The sequence below is a fragment of the Squalius cephalus genome (genome assembly GCF_949319135.1).
Source record: "Squalius cephalus genome assembly, chromosome: 1".
In the NCBI taxonomy this organism is placed as follows: domain Eukaryota; kingdom Metazoa; phylum Chordata; class Actinopteri; order Cypriniformes; family Leuciscidae; genus Squalius; species Squalius cephalus.
In genome coordinates this window covers 60,487,688-60,508,992 of record NC_137122.1, presented here as the reverse complement: position 1 = coordinate 60,508,992, position 21,305 = coordinate 60,487,688, and the positions used below count along the sequence as shown (strand labels likewise).

Genomic DNA, 21,305 nt, shown 5'->3' with positions numbered 1-21,305 from the left:
AAAACCTCCAACTCAGTTTCACCTAAGTATGTAGCTCGCTTTTTTCTCCCTGGGTTTCCATGGTGACTCCTGAAATCGGCGATCCATTGAAAATGTCTTTTGCCTCGTTTCCACTGAGCAGTACGGTACGGTACGGTACGGAACGGTACGCATTTATTTGCGTTTCCACTATCAAAAGTTGTGAATGGTACCAAAATGCCGAACCGTACCGTACCACTTTTTAGGTACCCTTCCATTGGGGTACCTAGCACAGTGGAACGGTACTAAAAGGTGGAGCTAGACTCACTGCAGGACGTTGATTGGTTGACAGAGAGCCGTCACTTGCGCGTGCTACAAGGGGAATGACAACATAAGAAGCGCCATTTTTTAATATACAGTTTAATATAATACTACTGTTACTGTATCACTAAATGTAATTTTAAGAGTTTTTCAGGCGAGAATGTAGTTGTTTAAAGCTCAAATCTGTGGTTTATTTATAAAAATGATTATTTTTTTCCCCCGGTTGTGAGATCCAGGCGTTCAGCGGGGCTCGGCGCTCATGTTTCCTGGCTGGATGAGCCTTTCGTCGGCTAATCTTCTGACGTTCGTCGCTTACTCCGACGGTAGTGGTTAAACATGAGATATAATTCGTCTTGTGTAGACCTAACGGGCGATCTTTGCTCAGCGCTTGTCTTCTTGTGACAAACATGTCGAGGAGCAAGAACAAGATCTGCTGCATGTCATCCATTGTAGTTTACTATGTTCTTCTTCGAGCGAAAATGACGTTGATCGAAACACCACGCCTATCAAGTAAGGGTACTGTTGGCAGTGGAAACGCTAGCCAGATCATGGTTAACAGACCCGAACCGTACCGTACTGTCCCGTACCGTACCGGACTGCTCAGTGGAAACGAGGCATTTATGTACTCACCGTGCGCGCGCATTAACTCTGGGTAACCAGTAGGAGGTTGATTAAACTAACTCTTCTCAGGTGTTTTGGAACCGACATACTCATGGTATGCGGGTTTGGGGTAAATCAACCCAGAGGTTATGATTTACCAAATGGTAAGTTAACCAAGCTTTCTGGAATACCCCCCTGGTGTTCTTTGTATAGCCAATTGAGATTAAGGAAACCAATCCATAAAAACAGAGCCATTCCTTAAGCATACTTCAGGAATTCACATCTGTGATATCAAGTGGTACGGGGTGTGCTTGGAGCATTTGTAGACAGAGAAACGAATTTGTTAATTCTCACTGAACGTATGCCATACATAGACTCAGTTACATAAAGGATGCTTTTTGAAACGCTGTCTGACATTCAGTTGGAAAATATTTTTCAATCTAGTATATCTTGTATTGTGTTTTCAGACCTCTAATATGTATTTCTTACGCTGGCAGGAATCATGGAAGATCCAGTATTTGCAGCATGCTGTGGAAGTTCGGTCGGATGCAGATCCTGCACTACTGTGTGGCTTCAGAAGTCCTCAATGTGTGTGAAGTGTCGAGCAGATGATTTCTCCATCAACATTCACACAGTCACTGGCCTTTGAAGCCACAGAGCCACCGGATGGCTGCTTGCCTGTGCTGGGTTACCTCCATCCCCCACTCCTTACAGGAGCATAGTCTGGGGGTTGCCTTTTTTCTCCTCATGTTATGCTGTATTTTCTTCCTCAATGCTCTGTTTTCCTGTCCTGTCTACCTCCTTGTCATATTGTATGTATGTTTGTATGGACAGGTTGATGGCTAATTTCGCTGGTACTTGTGACTAAGTGACAATAAAGGCTACTACTACTACTACTACTACTACTACTTTCTGGTGTAGTAAATGTCATGAGAGAGCTGGCACGCGAAGAGTAAATGCTGCTTTTCTGCTTGCCACCAATCCTTACTTGTCAATGTTATATCATGTTATAAATACTTTTGATATTGAGGATTGATGTTTTTTTTTTATGTTGCATGGATGTTCTCAGCGCTGGAGTTTTAAGAGCTAGAAAATGTAACAATGTTTTATGTTACATCATTGTTCCCACCTCACAGTAGTTTTATAAGAGCTAGTAGGCCTAAACGTGGCAATATGTTGTGCCAGGATCTTCTGTGGAGATTTGCAAAGCTGGACTTACTTTGTTTACACAATTTATGTGTCTCTGATTATTCTTTCTGTACAAAAGCAAAATAAATATTTTTTCTCCATAAAACGACCCTGTGAATAATGTCTAATATGGATACAATGACAGTAAAATGATTTATTAATGGTAACAAAAATAGGCAGTTGACATTTTTACATTTAACACCTGCATCCAGCACAGCCCCGGCCCCATGTACATTGACACATATAAAGCAAAACTTGTATGGTAAATAATATCAGGGTATACTTACACCCTCTACTGTTGTAGTAGTAACTGCATAATGGTGTCCACAGACACGGATGTCCAGCAATCTGTAACAAGGCTCCTCACAATCCAGTGCACATGAAATTAGGAACAAGTCTTTGTTACATCAATGAGGCAGATCAAGGCCTCTGTGAAGGGAGCATAGTTGTAATTGACAGCACTGTCAAAAATAACTGAAAGGTCGGGGTAATAATGTGCACAGTGCTGCTCTGCTCTCACTTTGTCTGCCTCAGACAGAAAGGGGTCACTTCCGAATGAAGATACTCTGGTGAGGGAGGATCCCATGTCCCTGTCATACATGTCAGCTGTGGCATCTGGTAGAAGATCGGTTGTGATTTCTCTTGGTGTTTCAGTCCCTGCTAGGTGATTTGGTATCCCTCTCTCTTTAACAACACAGTAAATGTTTGTTGTGATGTTCAATGATAAAACACTTAAACTGAATAACTTGTAAGGGAAATGTGACATACCTGGAATCCTGTGAGCATTGCACAAATCTGTTTATGCCAATCTGGCACATCTGGCAGGTCAGATTAGATGTGCAGAACCGTGTCAGACTGTCCTCCATATCTATTGCCTCCTGATCTTGTAGCTGGATGAGGGCCTCCTGGATAATTCACTCTGTTGTCAATTTCTGGCCACATCCTTTCCACTGTGTGATTCTGTTTTTTTTTTTAAAGGAGATGATACAGGTCTGTTAACAATGTGTTTCTATGTTATTAACAGTTGGGAACTAGTGAATAGACTAAGAATAACCTTGTTGTGTAAAATCCCCAAGACCACACAATGTTGAAAACATCATAAGAAAAAGTTCTGTATTCAAAATCCTAGAATAAGTATTATCTGAATTACTGTTTGTAACCAGTCTTGACAATTGGCCCAGATATATTTGAAATGATTAGATTACTCATTATGTAGTGGAGTATAAAGTAGCAGGATATGCTCAAGTAAAGTACAAGTTCCTCAGACTTGTACTTAAGTGAATTACTTGGCTTAATATACTTAGTTACTTTTCACCAATGGTGTAATGTAGATGCAGATGGTGGACATTACCCTTGTTGACTGTGTTTGGAGGTATGGCTGTCTTTGCTGGTTGTGTCTATATTCTGACAGCCTCTCTTGCATGTAGAGGCACAGGTAAAACTCTTTGCCATGATCCACATGAAGTTGATCCCACATTCCTTAATGTGTTACTGCAGGTCTACATAAAAACATATGAAACGCTCAATTATTAATATTATTACAATTGATAAAATATGTTCGATCAAACATAAGACAACACTGACCTGTACACCACTTCATAGATGGCTAGATTGTTTTTTACAGGCATAGTTGCATTTGCAACAATTTTCTTGCTGTATCCATCTACAGCAATCACATGAGTCACTCCAAACATGACCAATTTCTCATTTTGGTCCATGTTCATCTTGTGTCCCATATACTCAGCATTATATGGGATTGGGTTAAAGTTACGGGAACCCTATGCAAGCAAGAAAATATATTAGTCAGCATTAGATATAGGCTAGGTATTATTAGGTATACCTGCGCATGGTATAGGCTACATGGCCAGAAGGGTCTGCCAGCAGACCTCTGTGGGACTCATCCCATCTGTCAGGACGGAAATTACACCAGAATCACCCACAACTCTGTAAACTAAAGGTAACCACTGTAATACATAAACAGTTCATGTCAAATATTTAAGTTGAAACAATAATGCACAGAATTAATTGAAAAATATTATCTGGATGTGCATGGTTAAAAGGCCACAAAAGTCCAAAGGTAGTCAATTGCCGAGTTCACGCGTGTGATCATAGGTAACTAAACCTATGCGCGTGAACTCGGCAATCGACTACTTTGGACTTCAACCGAAAAACAGGATGTAAACAGGTATTTGCGCTGGCTTAAATAACATCATTTTTATACATATCTTTCACATCTACTGCAGTCAGATTCATTCGTGTTCACTCTGAAGGAATCACTCACATTTTCTGTGCACTTGTAATGACACATCAAGGATGTTAAGAGGCTAAAAGCAGGTTTAGTACTTGCCCCATTGAAGTCAACAGGGTGCAAATTTTAAAAATAGAATAACTCGGTGTAGGCAACACCGATTTTTGTCGTTGTTCTCTGTATTGACAGCACTCCAAATGTACAAAAAAATGAGCTCAATGTTAAAATTGACCGGAGTTCTCCTTTAACGGCTATATGACGGTTTAATGATATGACTTTGCGTTGGCTAATGAAATGCACAGGAGGTGTATCATCCCAATCTGTTATCTTAAACCTTTATAGAAAGCCATTTAAACAATTATTCCTTAAAACGTACTAGTCGCTATTTAAAAACTACTAGTACTTATTTATTAGCTACTAGTAACTATCCCCGTTTTACTAGTAACAATTGATTACATACTAGTACTTCATTTTTTGATACTAGTGACTATTCCATTAGTTACTAGTAATTATTTTTAGTTACTAGTCACTAATTGCACATTTTTTTATATTCTATTCTATAACTATTCGAATAGTTACTAGTAACTAATGAAAAGGTGATCTCTACAGAGCCCCATAGATTGCAATGGCAAAAATGTGCAATTAGTTACTAGTAACTAATGGACTAGTTAGCCTACTAGTAACTAAAACGTGCTAGTATCTAATCAATTGTTACTACTAGTAAAACAGGAATATGTATTAGTAGTTAATGGAATAGTTAATAGTAACTAATAAGTAAGTACTAGTAGCATTTAAATAGCAACTAGCAAGTTTTAAAGAATAAATGGTAAAAGGGCTTGCCATAAAAACCTTGACATTTACATCCGGACAGATAAGATGACAGCCAGATTGCCTGAGCTCCACATAGGAGGTCTGCAGTCAGACCCTATTGGGCAAAACCCTGTCTATTATAAAAATTTATACCATGGGCTGTTTAAAAACTCGATTCTGATTGGCTGGAAGGTGTGCAGTAAAACCGTTTATACTACAGGGCCGTTGAATGCTTGAATCTGATTGGTTGACGAACGTTCTAAGGTGTGCATTATTTTCAGGGAAACGCACGGCTAAAGTAGTTCCAGGCAGGTCTTGACCGCATTACAGTTCCATATCACTTCGCGTAGTTAACTGTAATAACGGAAAATAGGATACAATTCATAACAAGAAAAAACATTTAGCCGCATGCGCTTGATCTGGAATTTTCAGTGTCTAGCTTCACAATCAATGGAAACATGCAGTTTAATGTGAATAAATAAAGTATATAGTCCTATCTATAATCAATAGAAAATTAAACTGAATATAGGCTAAATAAATGGATAATCCTGCAGCACGGATTATTATTGCAGATAATATAACAAATAAATAATTATTGATAGGCCTACTTGTTAAAAGGGGTTTGTGTTTCATTTATTTGGCTAGTCTGTCAATAATAGAAAAAAAAAGAATGAATTCGAATTAATTAAAAGGAATTGAATTAATAAATAAATAATAATATTGACGCACATGCTTTTCTGTCTCATTATTGCAACATCTCTCTCTAATATCTGCATTAATAACTGCATAAAGCCGGGGACACACTTTAAGGCCGGTTATGAATGTAATTTGATACTTATGACTGATCATGTCCAAACGCGTGTTCAGCGCGTTCAGTCTGTGTTCAAAGTCGGTGTTTAAAATCTGCTGCAGTCAATGAAAACAGTCAGAGAATGTGTCAGCTACCCACTGAGCAAGCGACGTCTGTGGACGTACAAAACAGGTTGAAATCAAGTCCGCCCGTCCAGGCCATGAACTGAACGTCCATTGACAGCCAGAATTAGTCTATTAATGACACTGAGAAATTATGTCCAATCCGGCCATAATCTAAACGTCCACTGACAGCCAGAACTAGTTCAGAAAAGACGTTCATACTGACTATAATCTGGACGTCCGTTGACATCCAGAAACAGTCCATAAATGACGTGAATAAAGATGTCCAATCCGGCCATAATCTAAACGTCCACTGACAGCCAGAAATAGTTCAGAAAAGACGTTCATGCTGACTATAATCTGGACGTCCGTTGACATCCAGAAACAGTCCATAAATGACGTGAATAAAGATGTCCAATCCGGCCATAATCTAAACGTCCACAGACAGCCAGAACTAGTCCAGAAAAGACGTTCATGCTGACTATAATCTGGACGTCCGTTGACATCCAGAAACAGTCCATAAATGACGTGAATAAAGATGTCCAATCCGGCCATAATCTAAACGTCCACAGACAGCCAGAACTAGTTCAGAAAAGACGTTCATACTGACTATAATCTGGACGTCCGTTGACATCCAGAAACAGTCCATAAATGACGTGTATAAAGATGTCCAATCCGGCCATAATCTAAACGTCCACTGACAGCCAGAAATAGTTCAGAAAAGACGTTCATGCTGACTATAATCTGGACGTCCGTTGACATCCAGAAACAGTCCATAAATGACGTGAATAAAGATGTCCAATCCGGCCATAATCTAAACGTCCACAGACAGCCAGAACTAGTTCAGAAAAGACGTTCATACTGACTATAATCTGGACGTCCGTTGACATCCAGAAAAACAGTCCATAAATGACGTGAATAAAGATGTCCAATCCGGCCATAATCTAAACGTCCACAGACAGCCAGAACTAGTTCAGAAAAGACGTTCATACTGACTATAATCTGGACGTCCGTTGACATCCAGAAACAGTCCATAAATGACGTGAATAAAGATGTCCAATCCGGCCATAATCTAAACGTCCACAGACAGCCAGAACTAGTTCAGAAAAGACGTTCATACTGACTATAATCTGGACGTCCGTTGACATCCAGAAACAGTCCATAAATGACGTGAATAAAGATGTCCAATCCGGCCATAATCTAAACGTCCACAGACAGCCAGAACTAGTTCAGAAAAGACGTTCATGCTGACTATAATCTGGACGTCCGTTGACATCCAGAAACAGTCCATAAATGACGCGAATAAAGATGTCCAATCCGGCCATAATCTAAACGCCCACTGACAGCCAGAACTAGTTCAGAAAAGACGTTCATACTGACTATAATCTGGACGTCCGTTGACATCCAGAAACAGTCCATAAATGACGTGAATAAAGATGTCCAATCCGGCCATAATCTAAACGTCCACTGACAGCCAGAAATAGTTCAGAAAAGACGTTCATACTGACTATAATCTGGATGTCCGTTGACATCCAGAAACAGTCCATAAATGACGTGAATAAAGATGTCCAATCCGGCCATAATCTAAACGTCCACAGACAGCCAGAACTAGTTCAGAAAAGACGTTCATACTGACTATAATCTGGACGTCCGTTGACATCCAGAAACAGTCCATAAATGACGTGAATAAAGATGTCCAATCCGGCCATAATCTAAACGTCCACTGACAGCCAGAACTACGTTCATTCTGACTATAATCTGGACGTCCGTTGACATCCAGAAACAGTCCATAGATGACGTGAATAAAGATGTCCAATCCGGCCATAATCTAAACGTCCACAGACAGCCAGAAATAGTTCAGAAAAGACGTTCATGCTGACTATAATCTGGACGTCCGTTGACATCCAGAAACAGTCAATGACTGACAGCCAGAACTAGTTCAGAACAAAATGACAAACAATATCTGTAAATTAATTAACTGACTGTAAATTTACGGACTATATCATTAACTGTTAAATTGATCTTGCTGGTCAGACACCAACAGGGTTCATGATGCACACATGGCGCTTTTAAGTCCTCCTGGGAAGTTTGTATTGATGAGGTTTTACTATTTTTTTTTTTTTTTTATGTTTTAAATTAATTTATGAAGCCACTGTAAAATTTATCATTACATGTTATATTGTTATACTATAATACTGTCATATTTTGTGCAGGCATTAGCTTACTTCATTGTAAATAGAAAAGCCTGGCAATGTAACTGCTAAATACCAAAGTATTGTGGTATTACATGTTTCTCACTGACACACTCATAACTCTTCAAGATCGGGCTTAAAGAAAATCCCAAGCTTCCTACTCATATTTTCATCATTGTGGCGGCGTTCATGTATGTTCAATTTGTAAATACGATCTTTATGATACAGGTATGTTTTGAATGCATCAATAGCTCTAGTTTAGGGACAATCCATACAAACAATCTTTACTAAACAGACTGTCACAGTGAGAAGATTTTTGTCCTTTATCAATGCTAAAGGCCTAACCACTGCAGTTAACACCATGCTGTTAAATAAACGTCTGTAGACAAGTCTTAAGGTTAGGGTTAGGGTTAACCTTAACCCTTAATTTCTAACCCAGACCCGGTTTCACATACAGGGTTTAGATAAAGCCAGGATTTGTCCTTAGTTCAATTTGGGTATTTAATTATAGCTTTTAAAAATGTGCCTTAGAAAAAAAAAAACATTACTGGCGTGCATCTTGAGACAAAACAATGGCACTGCCATGTCAGTACAAGTTGCTTTAAGGTAATACAGCTCAAACATGCATTTTAGTCTGGGACTACAGGCTGTCTTGCCTGTGAAGTGTGAAACCCGGGGTATTATGTTGTAACTTGTATGCCAATGTTACCAAAGTGTTGCGTTGGACAGAGGATTAACTCTAAACCAACAGGTTGTGTACCAGTGCCACACAGGGTGAAAAAGGATGTTGACATTATTAGGCATAAGAGTGATTCTAAAGGAAAGGTCAAGAATTTGTGACAGTGTAAAAGGGTCATTATGGGTCACATGAATGTAACTGTCACCACCATGATACCCATTCATTAGATTTTCATATAGATCTACATACAAATTGTACATGAATATATGCAGTGTTTGCTCTGTTTAATATACTGTTTGCTCTATTAAATTGCGCTTTATCAGAACAGTGGTAAATAAATATTATATATGGTCAGTTACTGTAAGTTCTTACAGTATTTTTAATCTTTTATTTAATGTTTAATTTTTAATCATGCACTGCAATGAAAAAACAATTTAACCAATTGATTAAATATAACAGCCAGTCTACAAATACAACCAAATAAATAGCACATTATATATATATATATATATATATATATATATATATATATATATATATATATATATCAGGGGCGGCTGGCCAATAGAGGGCGCTAGGGCGCCGCCCCCCCATGAGCCAGACCACAGTTTATGAGCCACACTCATTAAATAAATAAGTAAATACATACATACAAATTGTCAGTATTTGTGTGTTTGAGATATTAAATACACCCAGTATATGTGAAAAATATGATAGAAATTCAAAATATCTGCTTTTTCTACACATCCCCTCCACTTGCGTGCACGTCTCATCAGCTCTGGGCGCTGGAGAGAGGCGCCCCAGAGAGGCGGGTCTGTGGAGCAGCTTAGCCAATTGCTGATTTAAGATATACATGTTTGACATAAACTGTATCCAATCAGCGAGCTCAAATCTAGTCAGCTATGGGCGCTTCTGTTTAGCGCCCCAAGCTGCGCGCGCCCCAGCCGAGGCGCGCCCATCTCTATCAGACAGCGGTCTATCGGCCTGGCTGGCTGGATGCGGCCATGCTAATGCCTTGTTTTGCTTTCCGTGATTACTTTTTAAAACAACAGCGACAGATCCAGCATGGACAGTTACCGGAGTGAGGGACCTGTCTGAGAAAGTAACTAAACTTTTTGAGTTAAATTTCAAATGCAAATGGAAAGTTTGTGCAATTTGTTTGTTTTTGTGTAAGAATGCCTCAGTCTTGTATAACGTCAACGTTAATTACTAACTTTTTGACAGAGCACTGGTATCATGCAGCTTGTGTTAAAATGTGTTTGGGTGGTTAATACTAATAATTATTTGTATTATTATTATTATTATTATTATTATTATTTGCTTTACAAAGATATGTAAAGGCAGTGGTTCTCAAACTGGGTTTGTGGTGGTTCTTAAACCGTGAGGTGACAGAAGGGGGTGCGGGAACAAAATGCTGAATTTTGCCGTTCCTTAAAGGCCATCTTTCAATTTAATTTTATAACTTAATTTATACAGAATCTTGTATGAAAATGTCAATTCAAAAAGACATACATAAGAATACATATGTTTTATAAGACCCACGGGCAGAAATTAAGAAAAAAGTGTACCTATTCTAAGCTAGGCTTCAAAAAACCGCCCTTTTCCAGAGAACGCGTCATATGACGTAAGGACAGGCAAACAAAGGCGGGGGCGCTGCCCTGGACCCTGGTTCTCAGTGTGGGTTTACGTAGTCTGAGAGGTGGTAATAGAAAAGAGAGCTTGTCGTTATCGTTATTATATAGTACGTTTGAGTTGTCACAATGGTGAATTCTTGTGTTTGTTTTGGATGCAACAACTCCAACTTGTCTGGCCATCGGGTCCACCGATTTCCAAACAAGAAACACAAAGATTTCCGTGCTTGGATACGTTTCGTCCAGGCAAAGAGAGGCCATTTCGCTGCCTCCTCGGTGACAAGACACACGGTGGTATGCGAAAAACACTTCACACCGGACAACTACAACCAAGGAGATCTTATGGAATTTCGCATGGGATTTCGACGAAGAGAGTGGGTTAGGCTGGCAAATGGAGCTGTCCCATCGGTGCATGCAAGTCCACCAGCAAAATCTGGCGGGAGTGAAGAGTCCGTTAGCACTAGCAGAGAATCTGCGCGCCGAAAACGGGAGCTTTGCACAGTAAGTCTTATAATACTTTATACAAATTGTTGCATCGAAATGTAGCTCTGCATGTAATTTCTGCAAATGTATTTTTCTTGATGTTATAATGGATTAGTCTTGGCATGACTTAGTTTGAGAAGTTAACGTTAGCACTATGAAGGCACGAAAGCCCGCCTAGCTGTTAACGTTAGCTTACTCCTGTTACACCCCGTGAGGCTGCACATGAGCCTCCTGACACTTATTTTATTGAACTAATAAGACGGGCTTCCAGACTGCGACCATTTTCTGAGAATGTGGGAGTCAAAATTTTATGTGGTCGCATTTGTGCGAGTGCATGCAGGTTCATGTAACGTTAGCCTACTACTCGGTTAAATTCACGCATACATTTTACTGCATTGAACTTGGTTTAGCGCCCGCCAAAGTGAATTTTTGTCCCGCCAAAGCTTTATTTGATCGGTGAGTAATAGATGAACTGCTGCGCTTGGCTTGTGACAGTGTGCATGTTTCGAGCAGAGAGAGAGAGAGCCCCTGTCGCGCGCGCGCACTCTGTAAACAAGACTTCACCGTCTCCAAAACGCATCCAAGTAATGCTTTACACTTTCGCCTGGCATCCGAAGAGAGAGAGTGCGCGCGCGCGCGCGCGACCGGGGCTCTCTCTCTGTGAAGCTGGTATCAACAGGGCACATGCGAGGGAATGCAGCTCGGGACAACTTTGAAAAGATTTTGAAAAGATTAGCAGTCTTTTAAATAATGCATGAATGGGGTATTTTCATGAAAGGACTACATTTTTTTAAAGTTTAAAGTTGTGATTTTGTTTTCAGATTTTGGGAGAGAGTGCTGCCAGCAAAGACGGGGCGGGTGCAACTGCCACTTCAGATCCTGAAGATGATGTAGATGGAGACATCTCTACAACAGACCCTGAGCCAGTAGTGGTACATCGTGGATCACAGTGCAACATAAGATGTTTACATCGTTCATTAGGTAGTTAGCTTATATCTAGCATTCACCATACATGCCATATACAATCACAAATAAGGATTACATGTCAAAATTTTTCATGATCTCCATGTTTACTATTTTGTAATTTACACTTTTCAGACAGTAAACATTAAAAATTATGAACTTCATAATGTTAGAAAAATATATTTTGTACTGGGATGCATTAGATTAGTGCATGTGTTGTTGCCAATGAATGTACAATGGTGAACAATTATTAAGATGAATCTCTTTCATCTAAGCTGTTCAGGTAAAGCCTCAGATGGTGGATGTGGGGACTCAAACCGAAAGGTTTGAGCATCGCAGATCAACTCCACTGGCCAGTCCTGAACAAAGTGATGATGAATGGTCATTTTCTGATATCATCAACCATTCTGGTGATATGTCATGGAGTCCCGGGGAGGAGATGTTGAGCGAGTCCTCTGAGGAGGAACCAGAAGAGCTGGAATCTCTCAGTGACCCAAAGTAAAAACCTTTTTATTAATGGAAAATGTCTGATTGTGTATCAAAAAATGTCATAGTCAGAATTAATGTGTTTTTTCCTTTTCTTGTTTTCAGTGCTGTTGACAAGTTCATTGTTTGCCAGAGGCAGTTGCTGTCTTTGTTCACGGTTTGTCCTGCATGCTGTGGGGAAACCCAGGGACACATAATGCACCCGGAAGGAACCTTCATAAAAGTCAAGCAGGTAATGTCTTATTTGTCAACTGTCTGTGAGGAGCTGAATTATAGTCTGTGAATGTACAGTATGTATATTCATTATTTGTGTCTTAACTATACAGGTATTTCACTGCCTCATCTTAAAGCTGCTTGAGTCTTGAATCTTCTCTCATCTTTCAGGCCTGCGGAACTTGTGGTTATGAGCGTTACTGGCAAAACCAAGAGAAGGTGCATCGAAACATGCCTGCCTGCAACCTTTTACTCAGCGGTGCCATCCACTTCTCAGGTTGCATGGCTACTCAGACAATCAGGATGCTGAAGCTGTTTGGACTGCAGTGCATAAGTCCCGGCACTTTTTTCCGCCATCAGCGCTATTACACTATCCCTACCATCGTGCAGGCCTGGAGGAATGAGCAGAAGGGGATCATCAGGGAGTTGAAGGAGACTGGGGGTGGATTGATCCTGTCTGGTGACTGCAGGTAGAATGGTCAAGCTCACGTCACTGATGTAGAACAGGTCAGTGTATTTTTGCATTAACCTCTAAATGTAACTGTTTTTGACGTTCTTAGATCAGATTCTCCTGGACACTGTGCCAAATATGGTAGCTACTCCTTGATTGAGGATCGAATTAACAAAGTTTTGGATGTTCAACTTGTCCAAGTAAGTTGATGTCACATAAAAATCTTGCGTCTGATTTAGTTACTGATATTACTGTTACTGTTAATAATCCGTTGGTTTTACAGAGCTCAGAAGTCCCAAGCAGCTCTTGGTGTGAGCTAGAGGGTCTAAAGCGGAGTATGCAGTTCCTGATGGACCAAGACATGCAAGTGTCTGCTCTGATAACAGACAGAAATCGGCAGGTAATGATGCTAGGAGAGATCTAAAGCTGAACAGCATATTGACATGCACAGTATCACTCAAAATAAGTTCTAAATTCTATAAAATCAATTTGTGTCTTATTTGTTTTAGGTGGCCAAGTGGGTACGTGAGAAAATGTGTTCAGAAGGAACAAGGCATTTCTTTGATGTCTGGCATATTGGGAAAAGTATGTATTGTGATGTTGGTAGTTCTATATAATAGACTTGTTTTTTGTAGTTAAATTCACTTTCCTAATAATTAGTTTGCTCTGCTCTGTTTGTCTGCTCTGGAACAGGCGTACAGAAAGCACTGGATGCTGCTGCAAAAGAGAGGGACTGTGAGGATCTGAAGCTGTGGAGGCCAGCCATTATCAACCATCTGTACTGGACCGCAGCTTCCACTCCTACAGGAGATCCAGATGAGATGCAGGCAAAATGGCAGAGTATGATAAATCATGTACAGGACATACATGAACACAGCACTCCTGCATTTACCAGCTGCGCACATCCACCGTTGGAAGGAGAGGCAAGAAACAAGGAGTGGCTGGAACCAGGTACAACATAGTAGCCTATGTTAAAAGATGTCAAATGTTTAGTTTGTCAAGTTTAGTTTGGTTTTATCAATACGTAACCCCATGTGTACTAATAATTACTTGTGTTATGAAATGCGACAGACTATATGACAGAATATGTTTTATTTAGGATCACCAGCAGCCACTAAACTGGAGAGTGTAGCTGCCAGGAAAGCACTGGTAAAGGATATTCGACAATTGTCACCTCAGCATCAGACATTCTCCCTGGAGGCCTACCATTCCCTCATTCTGCACTTTGCGCCCAAACACACTGGCTTTTCTTTTCTTGGGATGTACAGCAGGTAGTGTTATCACTCAAAAGTATCAATACTAATAAAATTAGGCATTTATTTTCAGTTTCAGGATATTGCAATACTTTTGTAGCAGGATGATGACAGAATGAATATGGCTAAAAACTAATGCAGTCTTGTATAGCAGACCAAAATGTTATTGATTGATAACTGCATTACATATTATTTGCAACAAAAAAAAAATTGCAAAGATGAGTCATTGTCTTAGACCCATTTGAACTGAAAACATTAATGTCATGTATTTCTGTTGCATTTCACTGCATTGGGTTAGCTTTGGAGACCTAATGTTCTATCTACTTATCTCCTACAGACTTCTCTTGGCGGCCCTACATTACAATAGTAATGGCAACAGAGATGTAGCTCGAACCAGTGAGGGTGAGGCACGCTACGCCGTTCGCTACCCACGGTTTCGGAAAGGTGGCTGGGTAGTCCACCCCATCAAGGAGAAACCATCTTACGGTTAGTAGATTCACTTAGTTTTTCAATATCTTTTTTATGTGGGTCAACCATGTTACTAAATGTGTTCTAAACATTTCTCTCCTCAAGGATACGCAACAAATCTTATGGTCTCTCTGGTAGAGGAATACTCAAAGTCACCACAGGCCCTACAAGAAAGCAGTGCTGTCTTGTCCTCTGCTGCCCCGCCCCCCCTCACCACTTCCCTCCAGAAGGTTGCCAAGGATGAGGCAGTCAGCCTCCATCTCGCACAACACTCACGCTTTAACATCTAATAAAAGATCAATTTTACCAGTTGAGTTTGTTTCACTATGGATTTATTAATCATCTTCCAAGCGGGGCCACTGGAAACCTTTGTATGTTTGTCCCTCCTCTGCAAACTGCCTCCTTATTGCTGACACAACACACGAAGGTATGGCTTTCCTAATGTCCCTGCCTAGTATTCCGTACGCCCAGCGGACAACCTGCCTGTATGCTGTGTATCGGAACTGCCTGTGGTGGAGATTGGGACATAATTACATTTTGATCATACCATGGTTTCATAATAAACAATTCCAATGGTAAATATTGCATGTCCTGTTGGCTGATATTCTACTGTACTACACAACACCAAAATTGTTTTTATAGTAAGTATATGGAAACCACTGAGTTTAAAAACCTGCTTAACAGGATTTACTATTTTGGTGTAGAAAAGCTGGTTCTTTAAATTGCAGTGTGAAATAATTTTTGCTCAAAACATACTCTGGTCTGCTGGCTTGGAGAGGGCCATGCTCCTGTCTGAAGTTCATGTATGCTATCTGCAGCACAAAAGGATTCAGACAGGATGCTTCAAACCCTGGATGGAGTGTGAGGCAGGTAATGTCTTCTGGGGGATCTAGGGTTTGGACAAGGGTCCAATAGGCGTCGACCTCCCTACAGCACACACTCTCCACTGCTGATGGCATAGCCTCACATCTACCACACAAGCACCTGTTAAACAAAATGTGCTAAGATAAACTCACTCTCCTTCCCTCCTTGTAGCTCTAGTGGTTGGTGTAAGACCTTGTAAGAAACGACATGTAGACTACCTACTTACTTCCTAAAGCTTATGTAAATATGCACTGTAAAAAGACGACCCCCCCCCCCCCACACACACACACACATTTATGCACAGTATAGGCTGTCAATTAGATGCATTTATCTGCATGCCTTACACCCAGTATCCCTCCACGTGACAATAAAATATCCTTGTAACAATGACTATATTTACATGAACAGCATATTCCCGTCCTAACCGGAACACTAACTGCTTTCATACATGTACTCCGCAGTACATGCGAGCTCATTTACATAATGTCCGTCGGAAATACTAGGAGGGGAATAGTATAACAGCCGGCTAAGTTCGGAATTCCAGCTGGCCGGTTATGTTGTTCAGATATACGGCCCAAACGCTTGACATCTGCAGAAGCAGAACATGCGGACACCTAGGTCTGAAAGCAGCTACTGATTAAAAAAATCAGCTAGCAATTTCTACAAAATTTCACGATAAACTATGTTGTGCAGAAATGCACAGCTTTTCCATCCCTGTCCAGACTAGCTGACCGTCACAGATGTAAGCTAACGTTATAGCCTACAGCATTCATTAGAATCTGGGATCTAAACTCAACATTTTAAGACACATGTTGCATATGGTGACAATCTACATGGATGCTTGAAAAACAACAAAGTCGACAGCAATATTGCAAAATATGATTTATTAAAGATGCAATGTGATAAACATGGAGACAACGTTAGCCACAATTAGCTATAGCCTGTGGTCACTCACCAAGACACCTGCCCAATTCTCCACCGATTCTCCTCACACCACAACTCTATCTCTCTCCTCTGTCCATTTACCCTTCCCCTTAACTCTGCCTGACCCCTCTCTTGCCTAGGTGGCTCATAATTATACGGCAATGGCCCATCGTAAGAGTTTACATTAACCCCTACTGCAACCTCTTCACTGTCTGACTCCATTACGAAGAGATGAGATTTACCGGCCGTTGCGTCACTTCCGATCAGAGCGTTTTTGACAGCGGAAGTAATTTTACTCACACTTTCTTTTTAAAAACTTTTTTCATGCACATTTATGATTAATTTCTTCACGCAAATCGAGTTCCTACACTATTTATCTACACGTTCATTCACAGGGATCTTCAACTTGAAAGATGGACTTTAAACTGAGCATGCATTTCTCTCAGGTTAAATGCTGTAAATACATGACATCCGATCAAATTACCTAATCTTTTGCGGTCAAAACTGTATGCGTTTAAGCAGCGTGTATAGGCTATATGTGTAATGCTGAGGCTGAGGCAGAGGGATCCATTTGCAAGACTTTATTGACACAGGTGAGAAACACAGGCAGGCAGACATAAACAGATAGCAGCAGTAGTCAGAGGGACAATCCAATACTCGAAGTCAGATACAGGCAGCGATCAGGGCAGGCAGCAAAGGTGCAAAACAGATACAGGCAGGGAACAGGGCAGGCAGCAAAGATTCACAGAGTCCAGGATACAGGCAAGGATCAAGGTTCAGAATAACACGGTAACAGGAGAGTATGCTTGGTAATGTCTGCTGAGCAAATCAAGACTTCGCACAGAACAATGGAAGACACAGTCAATATAAAGGGAGAGATAATGATGAACAGGTGATGGTGATAATGATAATGATGGAGGGAGTGCTGGGAAGTGCAGATCTAATATTCAGGAGAGAGGGAGCGAATGAAACCAGAGGGTGGCGTAAGAGAGCGTTCTATGACAGAGCCCCCCCCCTGCGAGCGGCTCCGGAAGCGAGGGTCTGACCCGCGTCGGGGTCTACCACGGGGTCTTGGTGCAGGCCGGTCCGGATGATCACGGTGGAAAGTAGTGAGTAACGTTGGATCTAGAATATCTTGGGTTCTGACCCAAGAACGTTCCTCTGGACCGTATCCCTCCCAGTCAATGAGGTATTGTAATGACCCGCCGCGGCGTCTGGAGTCCAGAACCTCTCGCACCCGGTAAGCCTCTGCACCGCCGACTTCAATAGGGGGAGCCTGTATGGGAGCGATCTCCTCCTGGACCACCTCTCTCCTGGGAGCCGTAGCGGGTCTGAAAAGAGAGATATGAAAAGTAGGTGAGATGCGGTAATGAACAGGAAGATCCAAACGGAATGAGACGGGAGTAATCTGACGGAGGATCTTGAAGGGACCAATGAATCGAGGGGAAAGCTTTTTGCTGGGGAGCTTTAGACGGAGGTCTCTAGCTGAAAGCCACACCCATTGGCCGGGTCTATATTGGGGTCCGGCGCGCCTTCTTTGATCTGCGTGCCGCTGGTAGTGACGAATGGCCCGTTGTAAGTGAACATGAGCTGAGTCCCAGGTTGCCTCACTTTGCCGTAACCATGAATCCACTGTGGGGAGATTGGAAGGTTCTCCTGCCCAAGGGAACAGAGGAGGTTGAAATCCTAACACACATTGAAACGGGGTTAGACCCGTGGCAGGTTTTACCAAAGAATTCTGCGCATACTCCGCCCAGACCAAGAAGCGACTCCAGTCATGTTGATTCTGGTGACAATAGGTACGAAGAAAACGAAGGAGATCCTGATTGAGTCTCTCTACCTGCCCGTTGGACTGAGGATGGTAGCCAGAGGTGAGGCTCACATTAATGTGCAACTTAGAGCAAAGCTCCCTCCAGACTCGAGATGTAAACTGGGGACCGCGGTCCGAAACAATATCCTCAGGGAGTCCAAACAGGCGGAACACATGATTCAAAAGGGCTTCAGCAGTTTGTAGAGCAGTGGGCAGGCCAGCCAGTGGGATGAAACGGCATGACTTAGAAAACCGGTCTACTACAGAGAGTATGGTGGTGAAACCTTGAGAGAGTGGTAAATCAGTAACAAAGTCCACTGCCACATGTGACCAGGGACGTTGAGGAACGGGTAGAGGTTGTAGGAGACCGGCTGGTTTCTGATGAGAGGACTTAACAGTGTTGCATGTGATACATTGGTGGATGAAAGTTATGATGTCAGATTGTAGAGACGGCCACCAGAATCTGTTGGAAACTAGCTGATGAGTCGCAGTGATTCCCGGATGTCCTGCGCTGGGGGTGCAGGGAACCCACTGTAGAACACGGTGACGGAGATCAGGAGGAACAAAGAGGCGATCCGCGGGGCATTCAGGCGGAGCAGGATGTCCCTGTTGAGAAGCAGTGACTTCGGTGATTATATCCCACTGTACGGGTGCAACAATGAGCGAGGAGGGTAGAATAGACTCTGGTCTGGAGAGTTCGTTAGGACTGTCGTACTGACGAGACAAAGCATCTGCCTTCCCGTTCTTAGATCCTGGTCTGTAAGTGATCTTGAAGTTAAATCTGGAGAAGAACAGAGACCAACGGGCCTGACGGGCATTAAGACGCTTAGCAGAACGGATATACTCCAGGTTTTTATGATCGGTGAGTACAATGAAAGGTTGGCGCGTGCCCTCCAACCAGTGTCTCCACTCCTCAAAAGCTGCCTTCATAGCCAGAAGCTCTCGATCACCCACATCATAATTTCGCTCAGCCGAATTGAGTTTGCGGGAGAAGAATGCACAAGGAAACATCTTGGCTGGGCTTCCGTGACGTTGAGAGAGAATGGCACCAACTCCTGTGTTTGAAGCATCCACTTCAACGATGAACTCTCTCTCTGGATCAGGGTGATGCAGAATGGGCGCGGTGGTGAAACTCGCCTTAAGCCGCTCAAAGGCCGTTGTGCATTCAGGAGACCACCGGAATTGTTTCCCCCCTCCCTGAAGAAGGGATGTGAGAGGGACCACAATAGTACTGAAATTACGAATAAATCTGCGATAGAAATTCGCAAATCCCAGAAAGCGCTGTAATTCCTTAATAGATGTGGGTTGGGGCCAGTTCACCACGGCTTGGACCTTGCTGTCATCCATGAAAACCCCATCTGCACTGATAATGTATCCCAGGAAAGCGATTCGGGTCTGATGAAATTCGCACTTTTGAATTTTGGCATAGAGTTGGTTGTCAATTAAGCGCTGAAGGACAGCTCGAACATCCCTGATGTGTGCCTCGAGAGTCTCAGAATAAATCAAGATATCATCAATGTAGACTATAACTGTATGGTTCAGCATGTCTCGGAAGATCTCATTGACGAATGCCTGGAATATGGAGGGACTATTGGAAAGTCCGAATGGCATAACCCGGTACTCATAGTGACCAGAAGTTGTGGAGAAAGCGGTCTTCCACTCGTCACCCTCACGAATACGAATGAGGTTGTACGCATTCCGTAAATCCAGCTTTGTGAAGTACCGGGCTGTGCGAAGCATCTCCAAGGCAGCGGGGACTAACGGCAGAGGATATCGATACTTGATAGTCACCTCATTGAGACCCCGGAAATCAATGCACGGCCGAAGCCCACCGTCCTTCTTCTTAACAAAAAAGAACCCCGCTGAAGCTGGTGAGGTGGAAGGAGTGATGAAACCCTTAGCGAGCTGTTCCTCGATGTACGTCTTCATTGCTTCTGTCTCCGGCTGAGATAAAGGATACACTCTCCCGCGCGGTGGAACAGCCCCAGGTAAGAATTCGATAGCACAGTCTCCTGCTCGATGTGGAGGTAAGTGAGAAGCTTCGCTCTCGCTGAACGCCAGGGCTAAATCATGGTATACCTCAGGTAATTCTTGAAGATTCGATTCTCTCACAGATTCATGACTCGTTTCAGGACCCTGGACAGCAGGCATGCAGTTCTCCAGACAGAAATGGGACCATTGAGAAATCCTCCTCTCAGACCAGGAAATGAGTGGATTGTGACGTTCCAGCCATGGAAATCCCAAAATCACCGGGTAATGAGGTGAGTTGATTGTGTATAGTTGGATTTTCTCCGTGTGCTGAGGTCCGACATTGAGAGTGAGGGGTTGCGTGATGTACTGCGCCTCTCCTGTCCCCAGAGGGCGCCCGTCCAGTGCAGTCATGGCAACACGAGACTCACAAGGAACAAGAGGCAAAGAATGAGTTTGTGCAAACGTAAGATCCATTAAATTCCCTGCAGCACCGGAGTCAATTAAAGCCCTCGTCTCAACAGTCTCTCCATTCAAAATTAACGAAACTCTCAAGATAAGAGAATGAAAGGAAGGAATTTTGGGACTCACCGCAGTAGATTCAGAGAATGCGGCCGTTGGAGGTGATCTCATGGGAGGTCTCACAGGACAAGCGGCTCTCAGATGACCAGGTTGAGCACAGTACATGCATAAATTCAGACGTCTCCTCCTATCACGTTCGGCCATGGAGATGTGCGTGACACCGATCTGCATAGGTTCAGATTCTGCGCTGACAGAGGGGAAACAGAATTGATGACTTCTGTGAGAAGGACGACGAGCCCGGATGAGATGATCTAAACGAATGGCGAGCTCCATGATCTGATTGAGACTTTTTCCATCATCA

The 21,305-nt window shown here is 42.3% G+C and overlaps 1 protein-coding gene across 1 annotated transcript; it reads left to right on the top strand.

The window, feature by feature from the left end:
* The first annotated feature begins 11,964 nt into the window (after nt 1-11,964).
* LOC307173136 (uncharacterized protein) lies at nt 11,965-15,469 on the top strand. Its single transcript, XM_079895991.1, has 10 exons — nt 11,965-12,003; nt 12,261-12,483; nt 12,577-12,703; nt 12,856-13,154; nt 13,245-13,335; nt 13,419-13,535; nt 13,645-14,086; nt 14,235-14,406; nt 14,726-14,874; nt 14,962-15,469. Exons 2-7 carry the CDS (start codon nt 12,281-12,283, stop codon nt 13,750-13,752), a joined length of 945 nt encoding a protein of 314 aa, XP_079752117.1. The 5' UTR covers nt 11,965-12,003; nt 12,261-12,280; the 3' UTR covers nt 13,753-14,086; nt 14,235-14,406; nt 14,726-14,874; nt 14,962-15,469.
* Nucleotides 15,470-21,305: the final 5,836 nt, after the last annotated feature.

Excerpts from the sequence above, each read along its gene's own strand:
- LOC307173136 (XM_079895991.1), top strand. The coding sequence starts at position 12,281 with ATGGTGGATGTGGGGACTCAAACCGAAAGGTTTGAGCATCGCAGATCA. Across the intron at positions 12,484-12,576 it reads GAATCTCTCAGTGACCCAAA|TGCTGTTGACAAGTTCATTG; the intron begins GTAAAAACCTTT and ends TCTTGTTTTCAG. Across the intron at positions 12,704-12,855 it reads CCTTCATAAAAGTCAAGCAG|GCCTGCGGAACTTGTGGTTA; the intron begins GTAATGTCTTAT and ends CTCATCTTTCAG.